This window comes from Lontra canadensis, unplaced genomic scaffold (genome assembly GCF_010015895.1).
Source record: "Lontra canadensis isolate GAN:19392208 unplaced genomic scaffold, GSC_riverotter_1.0 scaffold117, whole genome shotgun sequence".
NCBI classification, from domain to species: Eukaryota; Metazoa; Chordata; class Mammalia; order Carnivora; family Mustelidae; genus Lontra; species Lontra canadensis.
Window position 1 is genome coordinate 2,384,651 of NW_022631111.1, and position 25,678 is coordinate 2,410,328.

The 25,678-nt window shown below is 35.9% G+C and overlaps 1 protein-coding gene across 6 annotated transcripts in view; it reads left to right on the plus strand.

The window, feature by feature from the left end:
* PTPN4 (protein tyrosine phosphatase non-receptor type 4) overlaps positions 1-25,678 on the plus strand; it is a 207,872-nt gene that overhangs the window by 107,230 nt on the left and 74,964 nt on the right. For all 6 annotated transcript variants that reach the window (XM_032840891.1, XM_032840893.1, XM_032840890.1 and 3 more), the window contains one exon: positions 13,893-13,981. In XM_032840891.1, the coding sequence (XP_032696782.1) occupies positions 13,893-13,981 (89 nt within the window). The remainder of the gene's footprint in view (positions 1-13,892; positions 13,982-25,678) is intronic.

Below are 25,678 nucleotides of genomic sequence, written 5' to 3' on the forward strand. Positions count from 1 at the left end.
GTTTTTGTTTTTTATTAATAGACTACTGCAGAAAATTCATTTACACATTTTTGTGTGGATTTAAGTTCTTATTTCTGTAGGGTAAAAACCCCACAGTGGGGTTGCTGGGTCATATGGTAAGTGTATATTTAGCTTTATATGAAACTGCCAAATTGTTTTCCAGAGTGTCTGAACCACTTTGTATCCCTACTAGCAATATTTGTAAGTTCCTGTCATTCACATCCTTTTTGATATGTGGTGCTGTCCATTTTGTTTTGTTTCTTTGTAAGCTTTTCTAATAGGTGTGTTTTATCTTATCATGGATTTACTTTGCATTTCTCTAATGACTAATTATGTTGAGTATTGTATCTTGGATGAATGTCTATTCAAATTTAAGTTCATTGTTTCTTGCTCTTGTTTTTTTAAAACTATATATTCTAGATAAACTTTTTTAAAAAATATATTTTATTTATTATTTGAGAAACAGAGATAGTGAAAGAGAGCACCAGCAGGGAGGAGAGGGGAAAGCAGGCTCCATGCTAAGTGTGGAGTCCAACATGGAGCTTGATCCCAGGAGCCAGGGATCATAACCTGAGCCAAAGGCAGATGACTTAAAACGACTGAGCCACCCGGGTGCCCCTACATATACTTTTTTGATGGATGTGTGATTTGCAAGTATCTTTTCCCCCACTCTTTGATTTGCCCTTTTATTCCCTTAATAGTATCTTTCACAGAGCATAAGAAAGTGATAGATTCTGATCCTTATTCAATCACTGATAGAACAGACAGTCTACCCAAGTTTTAGGCTTCATTGTGAATGTCTTACTTCCATAGGTATTTGTAATAATGAGGACAGTAATTCTACCGAAAAATAAATTTTGCCCATCAAAGTTTCAAGAAGATGATGCTATTTTGATTATTTATTCATTCAGTGAATATTTATTGAGCACCTTCTATGTTGCAAGTCCTATTTATAGCTACACCATGGGTACAGCAGTGAGTGAGGCAGATAAAACCAAACCCTTACGATGCTTGCATTCTGTTGGGCAGAACAGATTATGAAGTAATTGAGTACATCAGAATACGTAGCAGGTGTTCTGTGGGAGTAAAGTTCAGTAACAGGCAAAATACCAATCTGTACTGATAGAAGTGAGAATAGCAGCCACTCCTGGAAGGGTTTTATTAGCTGGGAGGCTCATGAGGGAGCCCTCTTGGATTTTGAAAATATGTATATTAGTTTGTCATGGTTACAAAGATGTGTGCATATGTATGTATATGTATACATGTAAAATTTGGGGTTGCACATTTAAGATTTGTACATTTTACTGTGTATACATTATATCAATTTTCTTTAGTTAACTGAATAAATAATAGATGGTAATAGCTGCTATGGAGAAAAATTACCTGAGAAAGGGGATTGAGACAACCAGAAGTAGGGTATCAGTGCCGCCCTCACTGAGAAGATTAAACAGAAGGTATAATGCATAAACATCTAGGGGAGAGGAAACATTAATCATAGACTATGAAATAGGTTGCTTAGCAGTTCAAGGAACAGCAGAGAAGGTGAATATAATCTTTAATCACTTCCTTTTCTTAGATTCCATCCTTTAGAATATTTGTATAGGTGTTTTAATTAATGTGTTTAAGGATTTTTATTACAGTATTGTTTGTAATACTAAAAAATTAGAAACTCTGAACAAAAATGGTTAGGAAATTATGACAAATCCATATTTTGGAATAATATGCAGCAATAAAAATTGATGAATTAGAGGTATACAGATATGAAAAGATGTCTATGAAATGCTAAGTGCAAAAGAAAAATTGCAGAATTATATATCCTAGTTTTGATTAAAGAAATTGTGTAGTTATATATAATAATGTATTTTTTTAATAAACATAAAGATCTAGAAGAGTATACATCTCAAAGTATTTATCTCTGGGGAATGAGGCAGAGAAGGTGAGGGATGCTCATTGACTTCTTGATATTTCTATGTTGTTTTTGAAATATTTTATAATTGCAAATGATTAAGGGAATTATTTTAATAGCTACCCCATAGGACTTAAAAATAACGTCGCACCCATCCACAATACATAAAATTTTAGTGGGGCTGAGTTACTTTACTCTGAACATGTGACAGTACGCAGGCTGGAATACTAAGTAGTCCTAGCTGTTTAGGTTATGTTTACAACAGGAGTCTCCAAAGGAAAGGAGGGATGGCTCTTATAGGGGAACATGAAATGAACAATTGAGGGTGTGTGGAAAATATTAGAACATCTATTCATATCCAAAATCTCATTCTTTTACATTGCTATTTTTTTAATCTTTTCTAAAATAGAACAGAACTACAAGTATGTACTGTATTTTAGTGAACATCTGCAAGTCAAGCTGTAGATTTTTTAAAATTTTTATTTATTTATTTGAGAGCAGGGGAGAGGAGCAGAGGGAGAAGCTGGGAGCCTGATGGTGGGGCTTGATCCCAGGACTGAGGAATCATGACCTGAGCCAAAGGCAGAGGCTTAACTGAGCCACCCAGGAGCTGTAGGCAGTAGGTTTTAGCCAGCCATTTCAGAAACACTCTTTGAGCCCTCTCCCAGTAACAGCCTCTTCCCTATATTGTATTTTTTTTTTTTATGGTTTTATCACCCAAGTGTGCCTTCCTAGATAATACAACTTGGTTTTGCTTTTTTTTTTTTTAACTGATAGCTTTAAATCTGTTAATCCTTCCTTTCTTAAAATTTTCTTGTGAAAGAATTTTATCATTTCACCTTCAATTTCTTATTGTGTGGACTTTAGTGATCATATATTCATGGTATAATTCAACATGTTCTGCTATTCTGTGTATTTCTTCTAGGTTGCAGCTTGATCAAGAGGCATGTTTGGAATTAGATTGATCCGTTTTTTTGTGTTATTTTGTGAGGAGGTACATAACGTCCAGTTTTCCTTTTTTTAGTGTTAACAACCATTGATGTTCAGTGCCTGGATCCATTAATTCACTGGAGTCAGCAAAACAGAAAATCTTAATTCCGTTTTTGTTTTTACTTATTCATTGGGATATTTTATAGGGAGTTCCTTCCCTTCTTTTACTCTTTGATTACCCAGTAGCATAGTTCATATAAGAAAAGCAGGGAAGGGGCACCTGGGCGGCTCAGTGGGTTGGAGCCTCTGCCTTCAGCTCAGGTCATGATCCCAGGGTTGTGGGATCAAGCCCCGCATCGGGCTCTCTGCTCAGCGGGGAGCTTACTTCCCTCTCTCTCTGTCTGCCTCTGCCTACTTGTGATCTCTGTCAAATAAATAAATAAAATCTTTAAAAAAAAAAAAAAGCAGGGAAAAGTGTTATTTGATTCTTTCCTATTTGCTGAGTTTTCAGGCTAGTGAATTGGTTCCCTGACATCCTTAGAGATACACAAATACATTTTTAAAATAGTATCGTTTGTTCATAGATTAAATATTTTTGACAGGTTTCAATATTTTACCATCTTTTTCTTTATTGAAGCTCAAATTGTCCCTTCTAGCCACTTTGTCCTTTTGATCCTTTAGTCCTTTTGACGTGACTTTTGTAGTCAGCGTCCATGCTATCTAGTATTTTAAGATGTTTCAGGCTCATCTTAACTATTTACTGCCATAGACCAGGAATTAGCTATTTCTTTAAGAAGTCCTTGTTTGTTTTAATGCAAAATGATATTTTAAAATCTCAATCTGACTGATAAGAATGTTCATTCCTACTAGTTTGTCATTATTTCTGTGCTGTTTAAGTGTATAGAGTTGGAATCTTTGTTTCTACAAACCTATATTGAGATACACAGAATATTTTAATTCTTAGAGGACCCAAGGGATTCCAGAATTAGAATATTCCACAATTAATTATGTTTTCATCACACATTACACTTAAAACTATAATTTTAATATCACCATATCATTTATTACCGAAATGGTTAAAAATTTTCCCCAACTTTTTTTGGTTGCTTTAAATTTACATTGTCAAGTCATATAGCCACTGCATATTGTGATCTCTCCCTTTTAATCTTTATTTAACCTAAGTTCCATAGGTAACTATATATATAAAGCTCATTACAAGTATTTATAATCAGGGATTATATGAAACATTTCCTCTAGTATTGTGCCTAAGTAAGTATAAGGATATTACCATCAGTAATCAATTGAGAAACACTTGAGAACCAGGCTCTGTGAGGAATGTGAAATTATATTATGGTTATTGATGCTCAGAGTGTGACCACAGACTGGCGATGATCTATGAACTATTTATTACTGGTCCATGATAAGTACAGAAATTGAGAATCCTTTGTAGCATTCTGACACCAACTGTATGATCACTAAAGTTTTTAGAAGTATTAATACCTGAAAGATTAGAAATTTAAACAAAACAAATAAACCTAACTGTCCCTTTCCCACAGGTAGTTTACCGTAGGCAGTCCTTTATATATATACTATCCCAGCCATTGTCACATAGCTGACTGTATTTATGTGTTTCAGATGAGTGGTTTTAGAGACAGATAAATATCCAGGTGAGAAACTTGTAGATGTTGGCTAATGAAATTTTCACAGAGAAGATGGTCTCCATCTGGTTTAGTTTGATGTGTCAGAGAGACACGAAGAAGTCATGGGAACTGCATTAATGAAATACGTAGTTATGTGTACATAGGACATCCTGGAACTGGCCTGTTAGGAAAAGACAGTTTTTAACTAGTTGGAAGGGGGAGATAAAATGGGATGAGATGGTTGTTTAAAGACCTTCAGTGCCAAGCTAAATAGCTAAGACTTCCTACTGATGATAGCAATCATTCATTTTTTTTTTTTTAAGATTTTATTTATTTGTCAGAGAGCAGGGAGAGTGGCAGGTGGAGGGAGAAGGAGGCTCCCCAGCAAGCAAGGAGCCTGATAGGAGATTCAGCCCTCGCCCCCCGGGGTCACGACCTGAGCCAAAGGCAGATGCTCAACTGACTAAGCCACCCAGGCATCCAGGAGATCCATTCATTTAACTTATGAGTACAGTTGATCCTTGCACAACACAGAGTTTCCAAGTGTCAGCCCCTTACTTCTTCCACCAGTATAGCCAGAAATCTTCATATAACTTCTGATTCCCCCAGAACTTTCTTTTTTTTTTGAAAGATTTTATTTCTTTTATTTGACAGATTGAGAGCACAAGTAGGCAGAGTGGCAGGCAGAGGGAGAGGGAGAAGAGGCTCTCTGCTGATCAGGGAGCGTGATACAGGGCTCAATCCCAGGACCCTGGCATCATACCTGAGTTGAAGGCAGCTGCTCAACTGACTGAGCCACCCAGCAGCCCCCAAAAACTTAATTATTAATAGCCAACTGCTGACCCAAAGCCTTACTGATAACATAGTCGATTAACACACATTAATGTTATATGTATGTATTATATACTATGTTCTTAAAATAAGCTAGAGAAAAGAAAATGTTACTAAAAAAATCATCATGAAGAAAATATACATTTACAGGACTGTATTGATAAGTGTACTCTGTTTATAAGATGAATGATGTGTCAGTACCTACACCAACTTAAAGATATGCAACACTGTAGACGTTAAATGTATTACTAACTAGACATCAAAAATGAAAAGTTAATGTGAAAAAGAAATTCATAAGGTATAATGATTCAGACATTAATAATGAAGAAGTAGCAGTATGGATGCTATATGGTAGTGTAGCCTATATACTAATGAATGAATCCTTTTAAAATGTTTATGGCATACCGTATTACGGTTATAGTCCTAATATAATATGGGAAACATTGTTAGTTTAAAAAAATCTCCTTACCTGTGATGACAGGCTGAAATGCAGTCTCTCCAATTATGAGAGAAAGAGGCATACTGCACAATAATGTAATTTTTTGAAAGCAAAATTATAAAACATTGAGAAAACTGAGGCGCCTGGGTGGCTCAGTTGGTTAAGTGACTGACACTTGATTTTTGGTCTAGGTCATGATCTCAGGGTCCTGGGATCAAGCCCCCCATTCAGCTCTGTGTTCAGCAAGGAGTCTGCTTATGATTCTCTCCCTAACCTCTCTCTGCCCATCCCCCACACATGTGCTCTCTGTCTCTTCTGATAATTCTTTAAAAAAAATTTAAGAAACCTAACACCTCATTAACTTTATACTAAATACTACTGAGTTTATTCTTTTATATAAGGATAGGCTGTCCACTTCCATACGAGTCTTGAGCTTGATGTTCTACAGGCAGATACTTAGACATTGTCGATGATGATGACACAGAAATATCTCAGATCTTGCCATGCAGTTAGATTTCTGCACAAAGATACCCACACACAGATACAACAGATAAGTTTACTAACTGAATGGCATGATGATGATTTACTATTCATTAATTGGAAGTTAATTGTCATAAGGTCTTTATCCTTGTCATCTTCACACTGAGGAGGAAGATGAGGGGTTGGTCTTACTGTCTCAGAGATAGCAGAGGTATAAGAAGTGGAGGAGGTAGAAGGGAGAGGCAGGAGAGGCAGGCACACTTGGTGTAACTTAATGGAAATGCATTGTAATTTCTGACTTACTCTTTTACTTTTTCATTTCTCTAAAGAAGATGAGGGTACTAATTCTCCTTTCACTGTTTTCATTTTATTGCTCATATCATAGAAGGGCCCATGTTGTAAAAGAACTCAAAAACAATCTTACATAATCAGAACTCTTCTACCAGGTTGTCAAATGTCAGTTCATTTGCTGCACTGGTTTGGAAGCACTCAACCTCTACTCAAGTCATCTACTGGTAATCTTGTGATATGTTGTCTGTTAGCTCTTGAATTTCTTCATAGGTTCATAGCATGAAACCTTTCACCTTCCATCATTTTGCCATATCTGCAATCTCTCTCATGATTTTCTTGACTGGCTCTGTTGTAAATTCTATAAAGTCATGCACAGGTGGTATCTGGACAGTTTTCTCCAGGAATTTTTTTATTTAGGGATTGATGGCTTTCACAACCTTTGTTATAACAATGGCACCCTCAATAGTGTGCGCTTTCCAAAGTTGTATGATGTTCTACCAGGATTCTTTCTTGTAGCATGGACAATCCTTTCCATAGAGACCATGTGTAATGAGCCTTACAGGTCCTTATGACCCCCTGACCTAGAGGCTGAATTAGAGATTTTGTGTTTAGGGGCAAGTAGAATACTTTGATATCCTGGGTATTGTCCGATATCAAAAGAACTTCAAAAGGCAGTCCCTTACAGGCAAATTACTTTCTTAATTGAGGGACAAAGCATTGATGGAACCAATCTAGAAAATGAGTTCTCATTGTCCAGGCCTTCTTGTACAGCCAAAAAACTGGCAGATGGTATTCATCTTTTCCCTTCAAAGGTGGAAGGTTAGCAGCTTTATAGATATAGACAGTCCTAATCAAAAACCCAACTGCATCTCCACAAAACAGAGTTTGTCTTTTTCTGCTTTAAATCTATAGGCTTGCTTCTTTGCCTTACTAATAAATGCCACAGCTGCAGACCTCAGTGTATGGTACATATCAAGCAATTCAGCTTTTTCCTTGTAGTGTCATGATTTTCTTTGCTTCTTGGGAACACTTCCAGCATCACTAAGTAGCACTTGGTATGGGACCCATGATGTTATTGGAGGTTTACAGTACTCCACTAAACACATTGAGAAATAAGCAACAACTATGAGAGATCACTTTTACTGCTATATGCAATTTTTTGAAGAGATGGAACTGCTCACGCAGAGATGATTAGTGTCACACAGTGTTTTAAGCAGGTACTGGCAACACTTGTGCTCACCGCAACAGCAACAGGAGGCTATGAAATTATTACAGTAATACAGTGTGTACTATAGTAAATACAGTTATGATTACATAGTGTAGCTTTACATTTGTTTACATTTCTCTCAGCTGTAATGGTGCCATGTAAATGTGCAGGAGTTTTGGTAAATTTTTCCAATAGATTCATGTGTGTTTTATGATAAATGATAAAGTAGACTAGTATCTACATATATTTTATGCAGTCATGACATACCTTTTAAAAAAATTTTTTTGGTATTTCTAGACTATGGTTTGTTTGCAGGTTTTTTGAAATTGTTGAAAATCTCCAAAAAATTTTCAAATATATTTATTGAAAAAAGTCTGCATATAAGTAGACCCACAGAGTTCAAACCTGTGTTTTTCATGGGTAAAGTATACATGGCACTTTTGTACACCTAAGAATACAATAGTGGAAAAAACAAACGCCCTAAACTTTGCTACTTAGGTTCTAGTGAAGAAGAGTAAAAAAAAAAAAACCAGATTAAACAAGGCAATTTATAGCGTAATATTAGATTGTAGCAAGTGATAAAAAGAAAAGCAAAGATATTTTAAAATAAGGTGGTCATTGTGCATTTTCCAGTCCAATGGAATGAATAGTATTTGTGTCTATTAAGGAAATAAGACTTGTTTTGTTTGATCTTGCCCACTTCTGGCATCACCTTGGGAACTGCCACTTCAAATCTAGATAGCTATAATTTAAGATTTTGAGTTATCAATTTTTAATTATATTATAATGTATAATTTTATAGTATATAAATTATAATTGTAATTTGATTATAATAATAAATTAATAATTTAAGAATTAGATATCTGAACATTTGTTTCCTTTTTTAAAAAAAATTTTTTTTCTTTTCTCTCTCTTTTTCTTAATTTCTTTTGCACCACACCCAGTGCTCCATGCAATACATGCCTCCTCAGTACCCACCACCAGGCTCACCCAACCCCCTACCCATCTCCCCTCCAAAACCCTCAGTTTGCTTCTCACAGTCCACAGTCTCTCATAGTTTGTCTCCCCCTCGAATTTCCCCCAGTTCACTTCTTTCCATCTCCCACTGTCCTCTGTGTTATTCCTTATGCTCCACAAGTAAGTGAAGCCATATGATAATTGACTCTCTCTCCTTGACTTATTTCACTCAGCATAATCTCCTCCAGTCCCATCCATATTGATACAAAAGTTGGGTATTCATCCTTTCTGATGGAGGCATAATAATCCATAGTATATATGGACCACATTTTCTTTATCCATTTGTCTGTTGAAGGGCATCTTGGTTCTTTCCACAGTTTGGTGACTGTGGCCATTGCTGCTACGAACATTGGGGTACAGATGGCCCTTTTCACTACATCTGTATCTTTGGGGTAAATACCTGGTAGTACAATTGCAAGGTCATAGGGTAGCTCTATTTTTAATTTCTTAAGGAATCTACACACTGTTTTCCAAAGTGGCTGCACCAACCTGCATTCCCACCAACAGTGTAAGATTGAGATTATTCCCTGCATATTCTCAGACCACAATGCTTTGAAACTGGAACTCAACCACAGTAAAAAGTATGGAAGGAATTCAAACACTTGGAAGCTAAAGACCACCCTGCTTAAGAATGTTTGGATCAACCAGGAAATCAAGAACTTAAAACGATTCATGGAAACCAATGAGAATGAAGACACATCAGTACAAAACCTGTGGGATATGGCAAATGCGGTCCTAAGGGGGAAATACGTAGCCATCCAAGCCTCCCTCAAAGAAAATTGAAAAATCCAGAATACACCAACTCTCTTTATACCTTAAAGAACTAGAATCAACAACAAATTAAGCCAACCCTACACAAGAAGGGAAATAATCAAGATTAGAGCAGAGATCAATGAGATAGAAAGTAGAGATACAGTAGAACACATTGATGAAACTAGAAGCTGATTTTTTGAAACAATCAGTAAGATTGATAAACTCCTGGCCAAACTAATCCAAAAGAAAAGAGAAAGGACCCAAATTAATAAAATTATGAATGAAAAGGGAGAGATCATGACTAACACCAAGGAAATAGAAACAGTCATCAGAAATTATTATCAACAGTTATATGCCAATAAGTTAAGCAACCTAGACGAAATGGATGCATTCCTGGAAACCTGGAAACTTCTAAAACTGAATCAGGAAGAAATTGACAACCTGAATAGACCAATATCTAGTAACTACATTGAAGAAGTGATCATAAACCTCCCCAAAAACAAGAGCCCAGGACGTGATGGATTCCCTGGACAATTCTGTCACACATTCAAAGAAGAAAAAATACCTATTCTCCTGAAGCTGTTTAAAAAAATAGAAACAGAAGCAAAACTTCTAGACTCTTTATGAAGCCATCATTACTCTGATCCCCAAACCAGGCAAAGACCCCACCACAAAGAATTTCAGACCAATATCCCTGATGAATATGGATGCCAAGATTCTCAACAAGATCCTAGCTAATAGGATCCAACAGTACATTAAAAAGATTATCCACCATGACCAGGTGGGATTTATCCATGGGATGCAGGGGTGGTTTAGCATTCGCAAATCAATCAGTGTGATAGAACAAATCAGTAGGAGAAGAGAGAAGAGCCCCATGGTCCTCTGAATTGATGCAGAAAAAACATTTGACAAGTTACCGCATCCGTTTGGTCGCCTGGGTGGCTCAGTGGGTTAAGCCTCTGCCTTTGGCTCAGGTCATGATCTCAGGGTCCTGGGATTGAGACCCACATTGGGCTCTCTGCTCAGCGGGGAGTCGGGTTCCCCCTTTCTCTCTGCCTGCCTCTCTGCCTACTTGTGATCCCTCTTTCTCTCTGTCAAATAAATAAATAAAATCTTAAAAAAAAAAAAAGATACAGCATCCGTTCCTGATCAAAACCTTTTGAAGTATAGGGATAGAGGGAACATTCCTCAACTTCATAAAATTGGTCTATGAAAAACACACAGCGAATATCATCCTCAATGGGGAAACCTGACAGCCTTCCCTTTGAGATCAGGAACACGACAAGGATGTCTACTCTTGCCACTGTTGTTCAACATAGTACTAGAAGTGCTAGCAACAGCAATCAGACAACAAAAAGAAATAAAAGATATTCAAATTGGCAAAGAGGAAGTTAAACTCTCTCTCTTCGCAGATGACATGACACTTTATATGGAAAACCCAAAAAACTCCACCCCCAAACTACTAGAACTCATACAGCAACACAGTAATGTGGCAGGATACACAATGTACAGAAATCAGTTGCTTTCTTATACACTATCAATGAAAATATAGAAAAAGAAATTAGAGAATCAATTCCATTTACTATAGCACAAAGAACCACAAGATACCTGGGAATAAACCTAACCAAAAAGGTAGAGGATCTGTACTCTAGGAACTACTGAACACTCATGAAAGAAATTGAAGACACAAAAAGATGGAAGAGTGTTCCATGCTCATGGATTGGAAGAATAAACATTGTTAAAATGTCTATACTGCCTAGAGCAATCTATACTTTCAATGCCATCCTGATCAAAATTCCACTGGTATTTTTCAAAGAGCTGGAACAAACAGTCCTAAAATTTGTATGGAACCAGAGGAGACCCCAAATTGCCAAGGAAATGTTGAAAAAGAAAAACAAAACTGGGGACATCACATTGCCTGATTTCAAGCTTTACTACAAAGCTGTGATCACCAAAACAGCATGGTACTGGCACAAAAACAGACACATAGACTAGTGTAACAGACTGTAGAGCCCACATGTGGACCCTCAACTCTATAGTCAAATAATCATTGACAGAGCAGGAAAAAATTACAGTAGAAAACAGTCTCTTCAATAAATGGTGCTGGGAAAATTGGACAGCTATGTATAGAAGAATGAAACTCAACCATTCTCTTACACCATACACAAAGATAAAATGGATAAAGGACCTCAACGTGAGGCAGGAATCCATCAGAATCCTAGAGGAGAGCATACTCAGTAACCTCTTTGACATCAGCCACAGCAACTTCTTTCCAGACATGTCCCCAAAGGCAAAGGAAACAAAAGTGAAAATGAGCTTTTGGGACTTCATCAAAATCAAAACTTTCTGCACAGTATACCTGGGAATAAGTTCAGAGTTTAAAGTAGTTTAAGTGTAAAGTAAAGGAAACAGTCAACAAAACAAAGAGGCCACCCACGGAATGGGAGAAGATATTTGCAAATGACAATACAGACAAAGGGCTGATATCCAGGATCTATAAAGAACTCCTCAAAGTCAACACACATAAAACAGATAATCATGTCAAAAAATGGGCAGAAGACATGAACAGGCACTTCTCCAAAGAAGACATGCAAATGGCTAACAGACATATGAAAAAATGTTCATCATTACTAGCCATCAGGGAGATTCAAATCAAAACTACATTGAGATACCACCTTACACCAGTTAGAATGGCCAAAATGAACAGGACAGTAAACAACAAAGGTTGGAGAGGATGTGAAGAAAGGGGAACCCTCTAACATTTTTCTACCAGGATAGCAGCTTGAGTTTTGCATATCTCTTTAATGGTATTGGTTCTTCTCAGGTGCTTAGTGATCCTTGGTTGCATACTTCCTTTTGTATTTGTGATTCCTAGTTCACTTGCTTGGATGTTGTATAGGTTGTCTTTGCTGTGGCCTGCCTTAGGTGATTGTGGAAGAGGGGAGGAATTTTTGCCAGAATGAACATACCTATAGTTTGCCTATCTCACTTTGGAGTTCTTTATTAATTTTGAGGATAGCTCTCATTTCTGTCCCCAGTTTCTACATTCACTGTTCTAGGCTGCACCTACTTTTGTGTTCCATAGGTCAATCCAGACAGGGCAGGATTATAGGGTTGGTAGGAGTTAATTACCTTAGCTGCTCTCTGCCTGATCATCCTAACAGTAATTTGAGGGCTCCCTTTATTTTGTTTATTTGTTGTCTGTGAAATTGTATCTGTTGACTATATTTTCTGCGTCCAAATAGAACTTTCTCTTCTATGTATACTTTAGGCTGTGGTCTTCTATAATTTTTTCTTTGCTTAAATCTGATTTTATCCTCTTTATGTCTTTACAAATTCCTCAAAATGTCTGGTCCATTGATTATATACCTTCAAGTGTTACAGGTTTTTGTCATGTATCTTCTCCCATGTCTTATGAGATTGGAGCAGAAGAAGCAATAGGAGCATATATTAAGCCTGCCATTTTGGCCCAAACTTCTAATTGGTGTTCCTTAAAAAATTATTTAAGTAGAAATTATTGAAACTACATTTTAGAGGATTTTTTCCTGAGGGACACAATTATAAAAATCTTAATTATAAGGTCATCAAGTAGTTCTCTCTTCTAAGCATATGAATAGGTAGGGGGTAAAAGCATTATTGCTGTATTAGCTTACCTGTAGAATCTTTTAGCCAGTAGCAAAACTATTTCAAAGTTGGTTAGCATCTGAGAAGAGAATTTAATTCTACTCATTTTTTTTAGTAGTGCAGGTTAGCTATTCATGTTGGATCAGTTATCATGAAAACTCTCTTTCCTCAAAGCATAGTTCAAATTTTCTTTTCTGGAATCTGTTTCAAACTCTCCAATAGTTGTTCCCTACTATATATACTGCCATGATGTTTTTGTTGTATTATATTAGTTATATGCTTTATCATTATATTGGGAATCTTGTTTTATTACAGGTTACATTCTACCAAACTCTGAACTTCTCCATGTTTTTTTCACTTTTGCAGTCCTGGCACTATATTTACATAGTAAATACAGTCAGAATAGTTTTGAAAATGGAAAAATGTATATTAGCCCTTCATTCTACAAGATGAAAAGGCTTTCGATTCCTTATCTCAAAACTCAGTTGCAATTTTAAGATATGGAAAATCCCAAGATCATTTTTACTTTGGATTAATAAATTTTAATAATGCAACATTTAAGTTTGATGTGAAATAGATTCTTTGTTTTTATGAGGTAACAATTACCTTATGGGTTTATAAATATTGTGCAATTATGTGCTGACTTTGAAAATGTTATATTGTGTTAGAAAAACTTACCCTATTTTTAAAATATATATATATATATATATATATTTTTTTTTTTTTTTTAACAAAAGCCCAGTATTTTAGATTTGTCATTTTCTTTTTTTGAAGGATCAAAGTAACAATGAAATTATGATTGGAGTGATGTCAGGAGGAATTCTGATTTATAAGAACAGGGTACGAATGAATATCTTTCTATGGTAAGAACTTCCATCAATACTTATGCTTTTAACATTTTATTACCAAGTATAATAATCCATATTAAAGAAGGTGATTGTTGGGGTGCCTAGCTGGTTCAATCAGAGGAGTGTGGCGTTCTTGATCTTGGTCAAAGTCTTGAGTTCAAGTCCCACATGGGATATAGAGATTACTTAAATAAAACTTAAAAAAGGAGAAGAAAGAAAGTGGTTGTTAAACTATATTAACGTTGTCATACAACTTACCCCACTTCAGATGTACTAGAGAATACCAAAATAATTTAATTATTTATTTTAAAGTATGCATAATCCAGACAGTGCAGTATTCGTAGAGAATACTATTTCATGAATTTTTCTCTTAAGAGAGTCTCTGAATTTGTACTATAGTATAATAGCTAATACTATCATGTTTACTCTGTGTCTTACACCATGTTGATTGCTTTAAATCAGTATTCCATCTAACTGCTTTCAGTGGGGTGCTAGTTTATTAGTTGGAACATGGGCATTGTTGCTGCATCTATGATCCACAATCACAGTGTTTTAAATTGGTGCTAGGAAAATATGGTGGCTCCTGGGGTTTAAAACTCATCTCTCTTCAGTTTTACTGCTGTAGTATCCTTAGCATGTTGTCCTCATTCTCCAGGATGACTCATCTACTGTTACTTTTGTATCCCAGAGTGAGGAAAAAGGAAAAGTAGCATCTGCCACTTTCCTTTAGGGGATAAATTGAAAATCATAAAAATCACATCAGTCGTATGTCATATGACTAGCTCTGGTTTTTTAAAATAAATGGAATGATTTTCTTTAGCAGGACAAATACAAAAGAAGTACATTATTATTAATGTGTTTCTCTAAGATACTTCCTTTTAAAAGATTTGGTCCTGATTTTTCACTATCAGATTTTTATCTAATAGATTTTTGTAATTAGTCACTTTAATAACACTTTATTAGAAATATGATAAGTGACAGAAGCAGTTATTGTAGAAAATAGTCACAGCTTTGTTTAAAAAGTAAAGATAGATTTCCTAGGTAGGTCACAAAAACATATGAGCTGTAAAATACAAAAAATGAAATGGCCATCAGACAGTTAAATACTTTTGCTCTTCAAAAGGTACTTTAAAGACGATGGAAAAACAAGACAGTCTTTTGTAAAATACATATTTGATAAAGGACCTATGAAGAATATATAAAGAGCTTTCATAGCTCAGTAATAAGAAGACAGTCTGATTAAAAAGGATAGGCAAAATATTTGAATACACATTTCCACCAAAGGACATATACAGATGGCAAATGAGCACATGAAAAGATGTTCTAGTCATCAGTGAAATGCAAATTAAACCACAGTGAACTACTGCTCACCCACAGAATAGCTCCAGTTAAAAAAAATTGACAGTACCATATGATGGCAAGAAGCAGAGCACCTGAAATCTCCTACATTCCTGGTGGGAGTGCAAACTAGAATACCAGCTTTGACTGGCAGTTTCTTTGAAGTTAAACCTAGATTTACCATGTAATTTAGCTTTTCTATACCTGGATGCTTACCCAGGTGAAACGAAAACCTAAATGGAAGAGATTTTTACAGTGATGTTCATAGCTACATTATTTATAGCAACACAAAACAAACCTACAAATACTAGTTGGTGAAAGGATAAGCAAACTATGGTGTATTTCCACAGTGGAATACTGTTAAGCAATAAAAAGAACTGTTAATACATCAAGCTATACAGATGACCTTGCTCTCAAAACTTTATGCTAAGTGTAAGAAGCCAGACACAAAAGACCACATACTCTGTTTCTGTATCTATGAGATTCTGGAAAACCCAAATTACAGAGACAGTAGGCCAGTGGTTGCTAGGAACTGAAAATGGGAGGAGACAATTGACTGCAGAGGGACACCAGGGGAACATTTTGAGGTGATCAAATAGTATATGATGATTTTGGTGCTTGGTAGTTAACATAACAATACATTTGTCAAAACTCTTTGAATTGTTCATTAAAATTGATATATTTCATTGTCTGTGTAAATAACACCTCTGTAAAGCCCATAAAAGAAAACTAAGTATCACTTAATGTTTCATCTCACATCTTTTAAATGCTTAACTATGTAATTCGAACCCTGGTGTGTTCAGAGGATATAAAACAATTCAAGACATAGCCCCTGCCTATTAGTGGATATATAAGAATTAATTATAAAATTAATAACAATAAGGGGCCCCTGGTTGGCTCAGTCCATTAAGCCTCAGTCTTCGGCTTAGGTCATGATCCCAGGGTCCTGGGATCAGGTCCTCCATCAGGCTCCCTGCTCACTGGGGAGACTGCTTCTCCCTCTCCCTCTGCCTGCTGCTCTGCCTGATTGTGTGCACTCACTCTCTCTCTCCCTTTCTCTCTGGCAAGTAACGAAATAAAATCTTTTAAAAAATTAATAATGATAGGAAAAAATGTAATTAAAATCTTCAGAGAAGATAATTATCAGTTTTTACAAAAGCAAAATGATAAATGCACATCTTTAACTTTAATATATTTCTGATTTTACTAAAGACGATTTTAAAAAATAAGTTACATTATATTTTACATTTTATATAAATGTCAAAATCTGAAAAAAATTCTTTTCAGATCATGTTAATTTAAATGACAGTGATCTGAAATTTTCTTTATTTTCAAAACCATATATATATATATATATATATATATATATATATATATATATTCCTTTTTTATTGTTACAAGGATTCTAAAAGAGTTTTTGACATACTGTTTTGGAAACACAAGGATTCAATCTCTGTAGGGGGGGTAGCTTTTTAATGGCTCCATGATATTTGAGATTGTTTTTAAAGGGTGAATGGAAATTTCCTCAGTGAAAAAGAAAGTGTGGAAGAGGTATGTGTGGATTTAGGGAATTAAAGTAGAGGTAACAAACATTTGCAGAGACGCAATGGTTATAAAGGGTATGGCAAATTGAGGAAATGATGAGCTATTTGGTTTCTCCTTTAGTTGTCTTTACTGAAGATAGAAGCAAAGGAATCAATTTAGGAAGATGTTGTGTAGAAGAGAAATTAGATTCAGATTGTGAAGGATCCCACATATTCTGTAAGGATTTGGCATATTACTTTCTTGGTAAATATGCTTAGAACTAGTTTAATGTTGAGAAATGAAACTCACACTTCCATGTCTTTATCATACAAGTTAGGTTTTTTAAAAAAAGGATGTGAATGTTTAAGATATTGATTGTAAAGTATATTTTGTTTATTTTAAATTATATTTCCAAGAATTAAACTGAATAGATGAGATTTAAAGTTGGTAAAGCCACTATATTTGCATCATCATGGAACATAAGGGTTTCTTCTGATCCTGACTACTCGTGGCAGTACATACTACCACACTGCTAGGAATACTTAAAGGGTAATTGAATAATTCCCAGAGACTGAGCAAAGACTGGCTTGAGAGAAGAAAACTCCTGAAGGCCCAGCCTTACAAAGGTCCCCACACTTTCATTAATTTCACTACCACCTGGCACCTCACTGGGTTCCCAAATTGAATACTGTTGAAAAATCCACTCATTTTCTGGAGGGGAAGGTGGGGTGAGCAGGGAATTAACCATTTTGAAATATGCTCAGAGCTTTCTGTTCTCCTTAACAAAGGTCTGCCCTCAAGGAAATCTGTTTTACCAGTACTTAACCAGCATGGATTTTACCAGAGAATAACCAAAGTGGGTTATTTCCAGCCTACTTTATACCTCTTGTGTCACCCAAGGAGAGGGTGAGCTGAAAAGCACTGAAGGTTATAACCAAGTAGCACAGACCACTAAACCACTGAGTCCTAATCATAAGTTGAAGAACAGTTTTTCCCCAACCCCTCACCTTATTGCCACATTAGCGTGGCTCCTGTATATAACAGGAGAATTCAACTTAAATAACTACAAGGCTCAGATTATTAAAGAGAGAGTCTCTAGAGAAACCTGAAGACAACAGGGGAGACAAAAACATGGAAACTAAAGGAAATAGTATCCTCAAACACCTACCGCACAAACTGTTCCTTTGAAGACACCATAATTTAATTGGTTTAGTTTTTAAAGGATTCATGTCCTGAGGCATCGTGGAAAACAACAGAACAATGTGTTGGTAATTGGGGGTGTTTTACAGCTGGGTATATTTATTGAAAGAATGGGACCACTGGTACCACTGTCCTGTCATGCCTCAAGTTGTGCATTCCTGAGGAGCAGCAGCAGAAGTTTAACACTGGGGACTGGGGGTGTAGATGGATTTCAGGAAAAAATAATGCAGCTAGCAATAACAAGCTAGGGGCACGGTTTGCAAATATCTTTTCGAATTAGTGTTTCTGTTTTCTTTGGGTAAATATCCAGTAGTGGAATTATTGGATCATATGGTATCTCTATTTTTTAATTCTCTGAGGAACCTACATACTTTTTTCCACAAACTGGCAGCACCAATTTGCATTCCCACCAACAGTGCACAAGGTTTCCCTTTTTTCCATATTCTCACCAACATTTAATTCTTGTATTTCTGGGTTTAGGCTTTTGACAAGTATAAAGGGATGTTGTGTTTTTGATTTGCATTTCCCTGAGGATTATTGATGTTGAGTATCTTTCTGTGTGTCTGATGGCCATTTGTATGTCTTTGGAAAAATGTCTATTCAGGTCCTCTGTCCATTTTTTAATAGATTTCTTTCTTTGTTATTGAGTTGTATGAGTTCTTTATAAATTTTGTTCATTAACCCATTATATAGTACATGGTTTGCAAATACCTTCTCCCATTCTCTAAGTTACCTTCTCCCATTCTGTAAGTTACCTTTTCACTTTGTTAATTTTTTTGCAGTGCACAAGTTTTTATGTTTTTTTTTTCTTTTGTTATTTGTGCTTTTGGTGTCAGGTCCAAAAAAATTATTGCCTAGACCAATGTTGAACTCCTTCCCTATTTTCTTCTAGCAGTTTTATGGAATCAGGTCTTATGCTTAAGTCTCTGATCTATTTCAAGTTAATTTTTATAAATGGTGTATGATAGGGGTCCAGTTTTATTTTTCTGCATGTGGCTGTCTAGTTTTCCCAACACCATTTGTTAAAGAGACTGTCCTTTCTTCATCAGGTGTTCTTGGCTTCCTTATAAATGTTAGTTGACCATGTATGTTGGAGATTAATTCTAGGTTCACTCTCTCCATTGGTCTGTGTATTTATTATGGTAGTACTATACTGTTCTAATTACTGTAGCATTATAGTATAGTTTGAAATTAGTGCTATGTGTCTCCATTTTTGTTCTTCTTTCTTACTATTGCTTTGGCTGCTCATGGTCTTTTGTGATTCCATACAAGTTTTAGGATTGATTTTTCTGTATCTGTGGAAAGTACCATTGGAATTTTGATAGTGATTGCCTTGACTCTGTAGATAGCTTTGGATAGCATGGACATTTTAACAACTTAAGCTCTCAGTCTATTAACATGGAATGGAACATCTTACCATTTGTTTGGTTCTTTGATTTCTTTCAACAAAGTCTTGTGGTTTTCCTTGAGTTGATCATTACCTTGGTTAAATTCATTTGTAGGTATTTCTTTGTTTTTGATGCTGTTGTGAATGAGATAGTTCTTTCTTTTTTATAGATTTTCATTGGTATTATATAGAAACACAAATGATTCTTATGTTTTTATTTTATATCCTGCAACTTCACTGAATTCATTGATAAGATTTAACAGTTAGTTGAGTCTTTGTGATTTTTAATACATACATCATCATATAATTTACAACTAACAATTTTACTTCTTCCTTTCCTATTTAGATGCCTTTTATTTCTTTGTCTTGCCTAATTACTGTAGTGAGGACTTCTAGTACTATGTTGAAGAACTCACAGTGTGAGTTCTTTTCCTGATTTGGCAGGGAGAACGTTTGGGTTTTCTCTGTTGAGTGTAATGTTAGCTGTGGGTTTGTTGTATATGCCGTTTAGTATGTTGACCATTCAGCCTGTTGAGGTTTTTTAACATGAAAAGGTATACTTTGTCAACTACTTTTTCTATATCTATTGAGAAGATCATATGATTTTTATCTTTCATTTTGTTAAGGTAGCATGTCACATTTATTGATTTGCATGTGTTGAATTATCCTTGCATCCCAGGGACTAATTGTACTTGGTCATGGTGTATAATTTTTTTAATGAGTTCTTGAATTTGGTTTGGCAGAATTTTTTTTTTTTTTAAGATTTTATTTAATTGTCAGAGAGCGCAAGAGTGAGCACAGGCAGATAGAATAGCTGGCAGAGGCAGAGGGAGAAGCAGGCTCCCTGCTGTGTAAGGAGCCCGATGTGGGACTCGATCCCAGGACGCTGGGATCATGACCTGAGCCGAAGGCAGCCCCTTAACCAACTGAGCCACCCAGGCGTCCCAGTTTGGCAGAATTTTGTTGAGAATTTTTGCATCTGTGTTCAACCAGGGATATTGGTATGTAGTTTGTTGTAGTGTCTCCTTATCTGGCTTAGGTATCAGGTTGTTGCTGGCGTTGTAGAATGAGTTTGGGAGTCTTCCTTTTTATTTTTTTGGAAGAGTTTGAGAAGGCTTGGCATTAATTCTTCTTTAAATATTTGGTACAATTTCCTAGTGAAGAAATCTGGCCCTGGAGTTTTCTGTGTTGGGAGGTTTTTCATTACTAATTCAATCTTCTTTCTTAATATTGGTCTATTCAGACTTGACTTCTTGACTCAGTCTTGGTAGGTTGTATGATTCTAGGAAATTTTCCATTTCTTCTGGGTTATCTGATTTATTCACAGTAGTCTCATGATTCTATTATTTCTGTAGTATCAGTTGTAATTTTTCCTCTTGCATTTCTGATTTTATTTATTTGAGTCTTTTTTTTTCTTAGTCTTGTTAAAGGATTGTCAATTTTGTATATCTTATTAAAAAAAAAAAAGAAACAACTCTTAGTTTTGATCTTTCTATTGTTTTTTTCCAATCTCCATTTCATTTATTTCTACTCTGATCTTTTTTTTATTTTCTTTCTTCTGCTAACTTTGAGCTTAACTTGTTCTTCTTTTTCTAGTTCCTTGAGGTGCAAAGTTAGGTTCTTCATTAGTGATCTAATTTCTTAGTAGAGGAAACCCTAGAATAACATGGATTTGAACTGCATAGTTCACTTGTATGTGGATTTTTTTGATAAATATAGATAAATACAGTGCTGTAAACAGTGTTTTCTCTTGGGATTCTCTTAATGGTTTTTTTCTCTAGCTTACTTTATTGTTAAAAATAGTATGTCTTCCATAGAACATACATAGAAAATATTTGTTGATTGATTACATATTATTGGTAAGGCTTTTGGTAGATAGTAGGCTACTAGTAATTAACATGGATGGTGCCTCTAACCTCCACGTTGTTCAAGGGTTAACAGTATATGCATCTATTGCTGTAAAGGTCCCTCTCAGAACTGCTTTTACAGCATTCATTCCATATATTTTGTTATTTTATGTTTTGTTTGTTTCAAGATATTCTTGGGGGTTACCTTTTTCATTTCTCCTTTGGCCCATTTGTAGTTCAGGAGTGTGTTGTTTAGTTCGTACTTTTATGTAGTTTTTCCACCTTTCCTCATGTTGTTGATTGCTGTTTTCATACCATTGTGGTTGGAAAAAAAGATAGTTGGTTTGATTTCAGTCTTCTTAAATTAGCTAAGACTTGTTTTGTGTCCTACTATAAGATCTATCCTTGAGAATGTTCTATATGTACTTGAGAAGATCATGTGTGTTCTGCTGCTGTTAGATTGAATGTTCTATAGATGTCTTTTAAAGATTTTATTTATTTATTTGACAGACAGAGATCACAATGAGGCAGAGAGGCAGGCAGAGAGAGAGAGAGGGGGAAGCAGGCGCCTGCTGAGCAGAGAGCCTGATATGGGGCTCGATCCCAGGACCCTGGAATCATGACCTGAGCCAAAGGCAGAGGCTTTAACCCACTGAGCCACCCAGGTGCCCCTATAGATGTCTTTTAGATCTATTTCATGTAATATATGGTTCAAGTCCATTGTTCCCTTATTGAATTTCTATCTGGATGATCTTTCCATTTTTGAAAGTGGGTTATTAATGTCTCTTGCTATTACTGTATGTGTATTATTTCTCCATATCTGTTAATATTTGTGTAATATGTTCAGGTGCTCTGATGTTGGGTGCATATGTATTTACAATTATTATATCTTCTTGATGAATTGATCCCTTTATCATTATATACTGAATGACCTTTCTTGTTTCTTGTTACTCTTTTAGGCTTGAAGTCTGTTTTGTGCGTCATTCATATATGTATATATGAATGACGCCAAGACCAAGAGATAGATAGATAGATAGATAGATAGATTGATTTATCTATCTATCTATCTCTTGGTTTCCCCTTGCATAGAGTATCTTTTTTCTATGTCTTCTTTTTGAGGCGATGTGCATCCTTAAAGCTGAAAAGAATCTCTTGTAGGAATCCTGTAGCTGAACTTGATATTTTTATCTGTCAAGTCACTCTGCCTTTTCATTGGTGAATTCAATTCTTTCCATTTAAAGTAACCATTAATAGGTAAGAACTTTATATAAAATGTCATTTCATTTACTCTCTTTCTAGTTTTCTTGTATTTCCATTGTTTCTTTTCCCTCAGTTTCTGCATACCTTCGTTTAAATTAATTGCTTTCTTTTCCCTTCTCTGTCTTTTGTATATCTGTTTCCTCTTTCTTTGGCTTTTGTACATCTACTATAGGTTTTTGTTTTGTGATTACAGTGGAATTTATCTTAGAAATAAAGTAGTTCATTTTAGGCTGATAGCATCTTGTCTTCAAACACCCACAAAGCCTTCACCCTTTTACTATTACCTTTTATATTAGTATTGTCAAAATGGAGCTTATGTTGTGGATGTTCTAAGTCTTACTATATCTTTCACCTTTCCAATGTATGGTGTACTTTTTGTATATTTTATGTCACTGATTAGCATCTTTTCAGCTTCAAGAACTCCTTTCACCAGATTTAGAGTTGATGAACTCCCTCATCTTTTGTTTGTCTATGAAAGCCTTTATTTATCCATCATATCTGAAAGATAACTTTGCCATATAAAGGATTCTTATCTGGCTCTGGCAGTTTTTATCTTTCAACCCTTTTAATACATCTTTCTACTCTGTCCGGGCCTGTAAGATTTCTTCTGAGAAATCCACCGAAAGCATAATGGGGACTCCTTTATAGGTTACATTCTTTTATTCCTGGCTGGCTTTAAGATTCTTTATTATTAATTTTTTTTTAATTTTATTTTTTATAAACATATAATATTTTTTTTTCCCCAGGGGTACAGGTCTGTGAATCGCCAGGTTTACACACTTCACAGCCCTCACCATAGAACATACCCTCCCCAATGTCCATAACCCCACCCCCCATCTCCCAAACCCCCTCCCCCTGCAACCCTCAGTTTGTTTTGTGAGATTAGGAGTCACTTATGGTTTATCTCCCTCCCAATCCCATCTTGCTTCATTTACTCTTCTCCTACCCCCTTAGCCCCCCATGTTGCATCTCCTCTCCCTCATATCAGGGCGATCATATGATAGTTGTCTTTCTCCGATTGACTTATTTCGCTAAGCATGATGCCCTCTAGTTCCATCCACGTTGTCGCAAATGGCAAGATTTCATTTCTTTTGATGGCTGCATAGTATTCCATTGTGTATATATACCACATCTTCTTTATCCATTCGTCTGTTGATGGACATCTAGGTTCTTTCCATAGTTTGGCTATTGTAGACATTGCTGCTATAAACATTCGGGTGCACGTGCCCCTTCGGATCACTACGTTTGTATCTTTAGGGTAAATACCCAGCAGTGCAATTGCTGGGCCATAGGGTAGTTCTATTTTCAACATTTTGAGGAACCTCCATGCTGTTTTCCAGAGTGGTTGCACCAGCTTGCATTCCCACCAACAGTGTAGGAGGGTTCCCCTTTCTCCGCATCCTCGCCAGCATCTGTCATTTCCTGACTTGTTAATTTTAGCCATTCTGACTGGTGTGAGGTGATATCTCATTGTGGTTTTGATTTGTATTTCCCTGATGCCGAGTGATATGGAGCACTTTTTCATGTGTCTGTTGGCCATCTGGATGTCTTCTTTGCAGAAATGTCTGTTCATGTCTTCTGCCCATTTCTTGATTGGATTCTTTGTTCTTTGGGTGTTGAGTTTGCTCAGTTCTTTATAGATTTTGGACACGAGCCCTTTATCTGATACGTCCTTTGCAAATATCTTCTCCCATTCTGTCAGTTGTCTTTTGGTTTTGTTAACTGTTTCCTTTGCTGTGCAAAAGCTTTTGATCTTGATAAAATCCCAATAGTTCATTTTTGCCCTTGCTTCCCTTGCCTTTGGCGATGTTCCTAGGAAGATGTTGCTGCGGCTGAGGTCGAAGAGGTTGCTGCCGGTGTTCTCCTCAAGGATTTTGATGGATTCCTTTCTCACATTGAGGTCCTTCATCCATTTTGAGTCTTTTTTCGTGTGTGGTGTAAGGAAATGATCCAATTTCATTTTTCTGCATGTGGCTGTCCAATTTTCCCAACACCATTTATTGAAGAGGCTGTCTTTTTTCCATTGGACATTCTTTCCTGCTTTGTCGAAGATTAGTTGACCATAGAGTTGAGGGTCTATTTCTGGGCTCTCTATTCTGTTCCATTGATCTATGTGTCTGTTTTTGTGCCAGTACCATGCTGTCTTGATGATGACAGCTTTGTAGTAGAGCTTGAAGTCCGGAATTGTGATGCCACCAACTTTGGCTTTCTTTTTCAATATTCCTTTGGCTATTCGCGGTCTTTTCTGGTTCCATATAAATTTTAAGGTTATTTGTTCCATTTCTTTGAAAAAAATGGATGGTACTTTGATAGGAATTGCATTAAATGTGTAGATTGCTTTAGGTAGCATAGACATTTTCACAATATTTATTCTTCCAATCCAGGAGCATGGAACATTTTTCCATTTCTTTGTGTCTTCCTCAATTTCTTTCATGAGTACTTTATAGTTTTCTGTGTATAGATTCTTAGTCTCTTTGGTTAGGTTTATTCCTAGGTATCTTATAGTTTTGGGTGCAATTGTAAATGGGATTGACTCCTTAATTTCTCTTTCTTCTGTCTTGTTGTTGGTGTAGAGAAAAGCGACTGATTTCTGTGCATTGATTTTATATCCTGACACTTTACTGAATTCCTGTACAATTTCTAGCAGTTTTGGAGTGAAGTGTTTTGGGTTTTCCACATATAGTATCATATCATCTGTGAAGAGTGATAGTTTGACTTCTTCTTTGCCGATTCGGATGCCTTTAATTTCTTTTTGTTGTCTGATTGCTGAGGCTAGGACTTCTAGTACTATGTTGAATAGCAGTGGTGATAACGGACATCCCTGCCGTGTTCCTGACCTTAGCGGAAAAGCTTTCAGTTTTTCTCCATTGAGAATGATATTTGTGATGGGTTTTTCATAGATGGCTTTGATAATATTGAGGTATGTGCCCTCTATCCCTACACTTTGAAGAGTTTTGATCAGGAAGGGATGCTGTACTTTGTCAAATGCTTTTTCAGCATCTATTGAGAGTATCATATAGTTCCTGTTCTTTCTTTTATTAATGTGTTGTATCACATTGATTGATTTGCGGATGTTGAACCAACCTTGCAGCCCTGGAATAAATCCCACTTGGTCGTGGTGAATAATCCTTTTAATGTACTGTTGAATCCTATTGG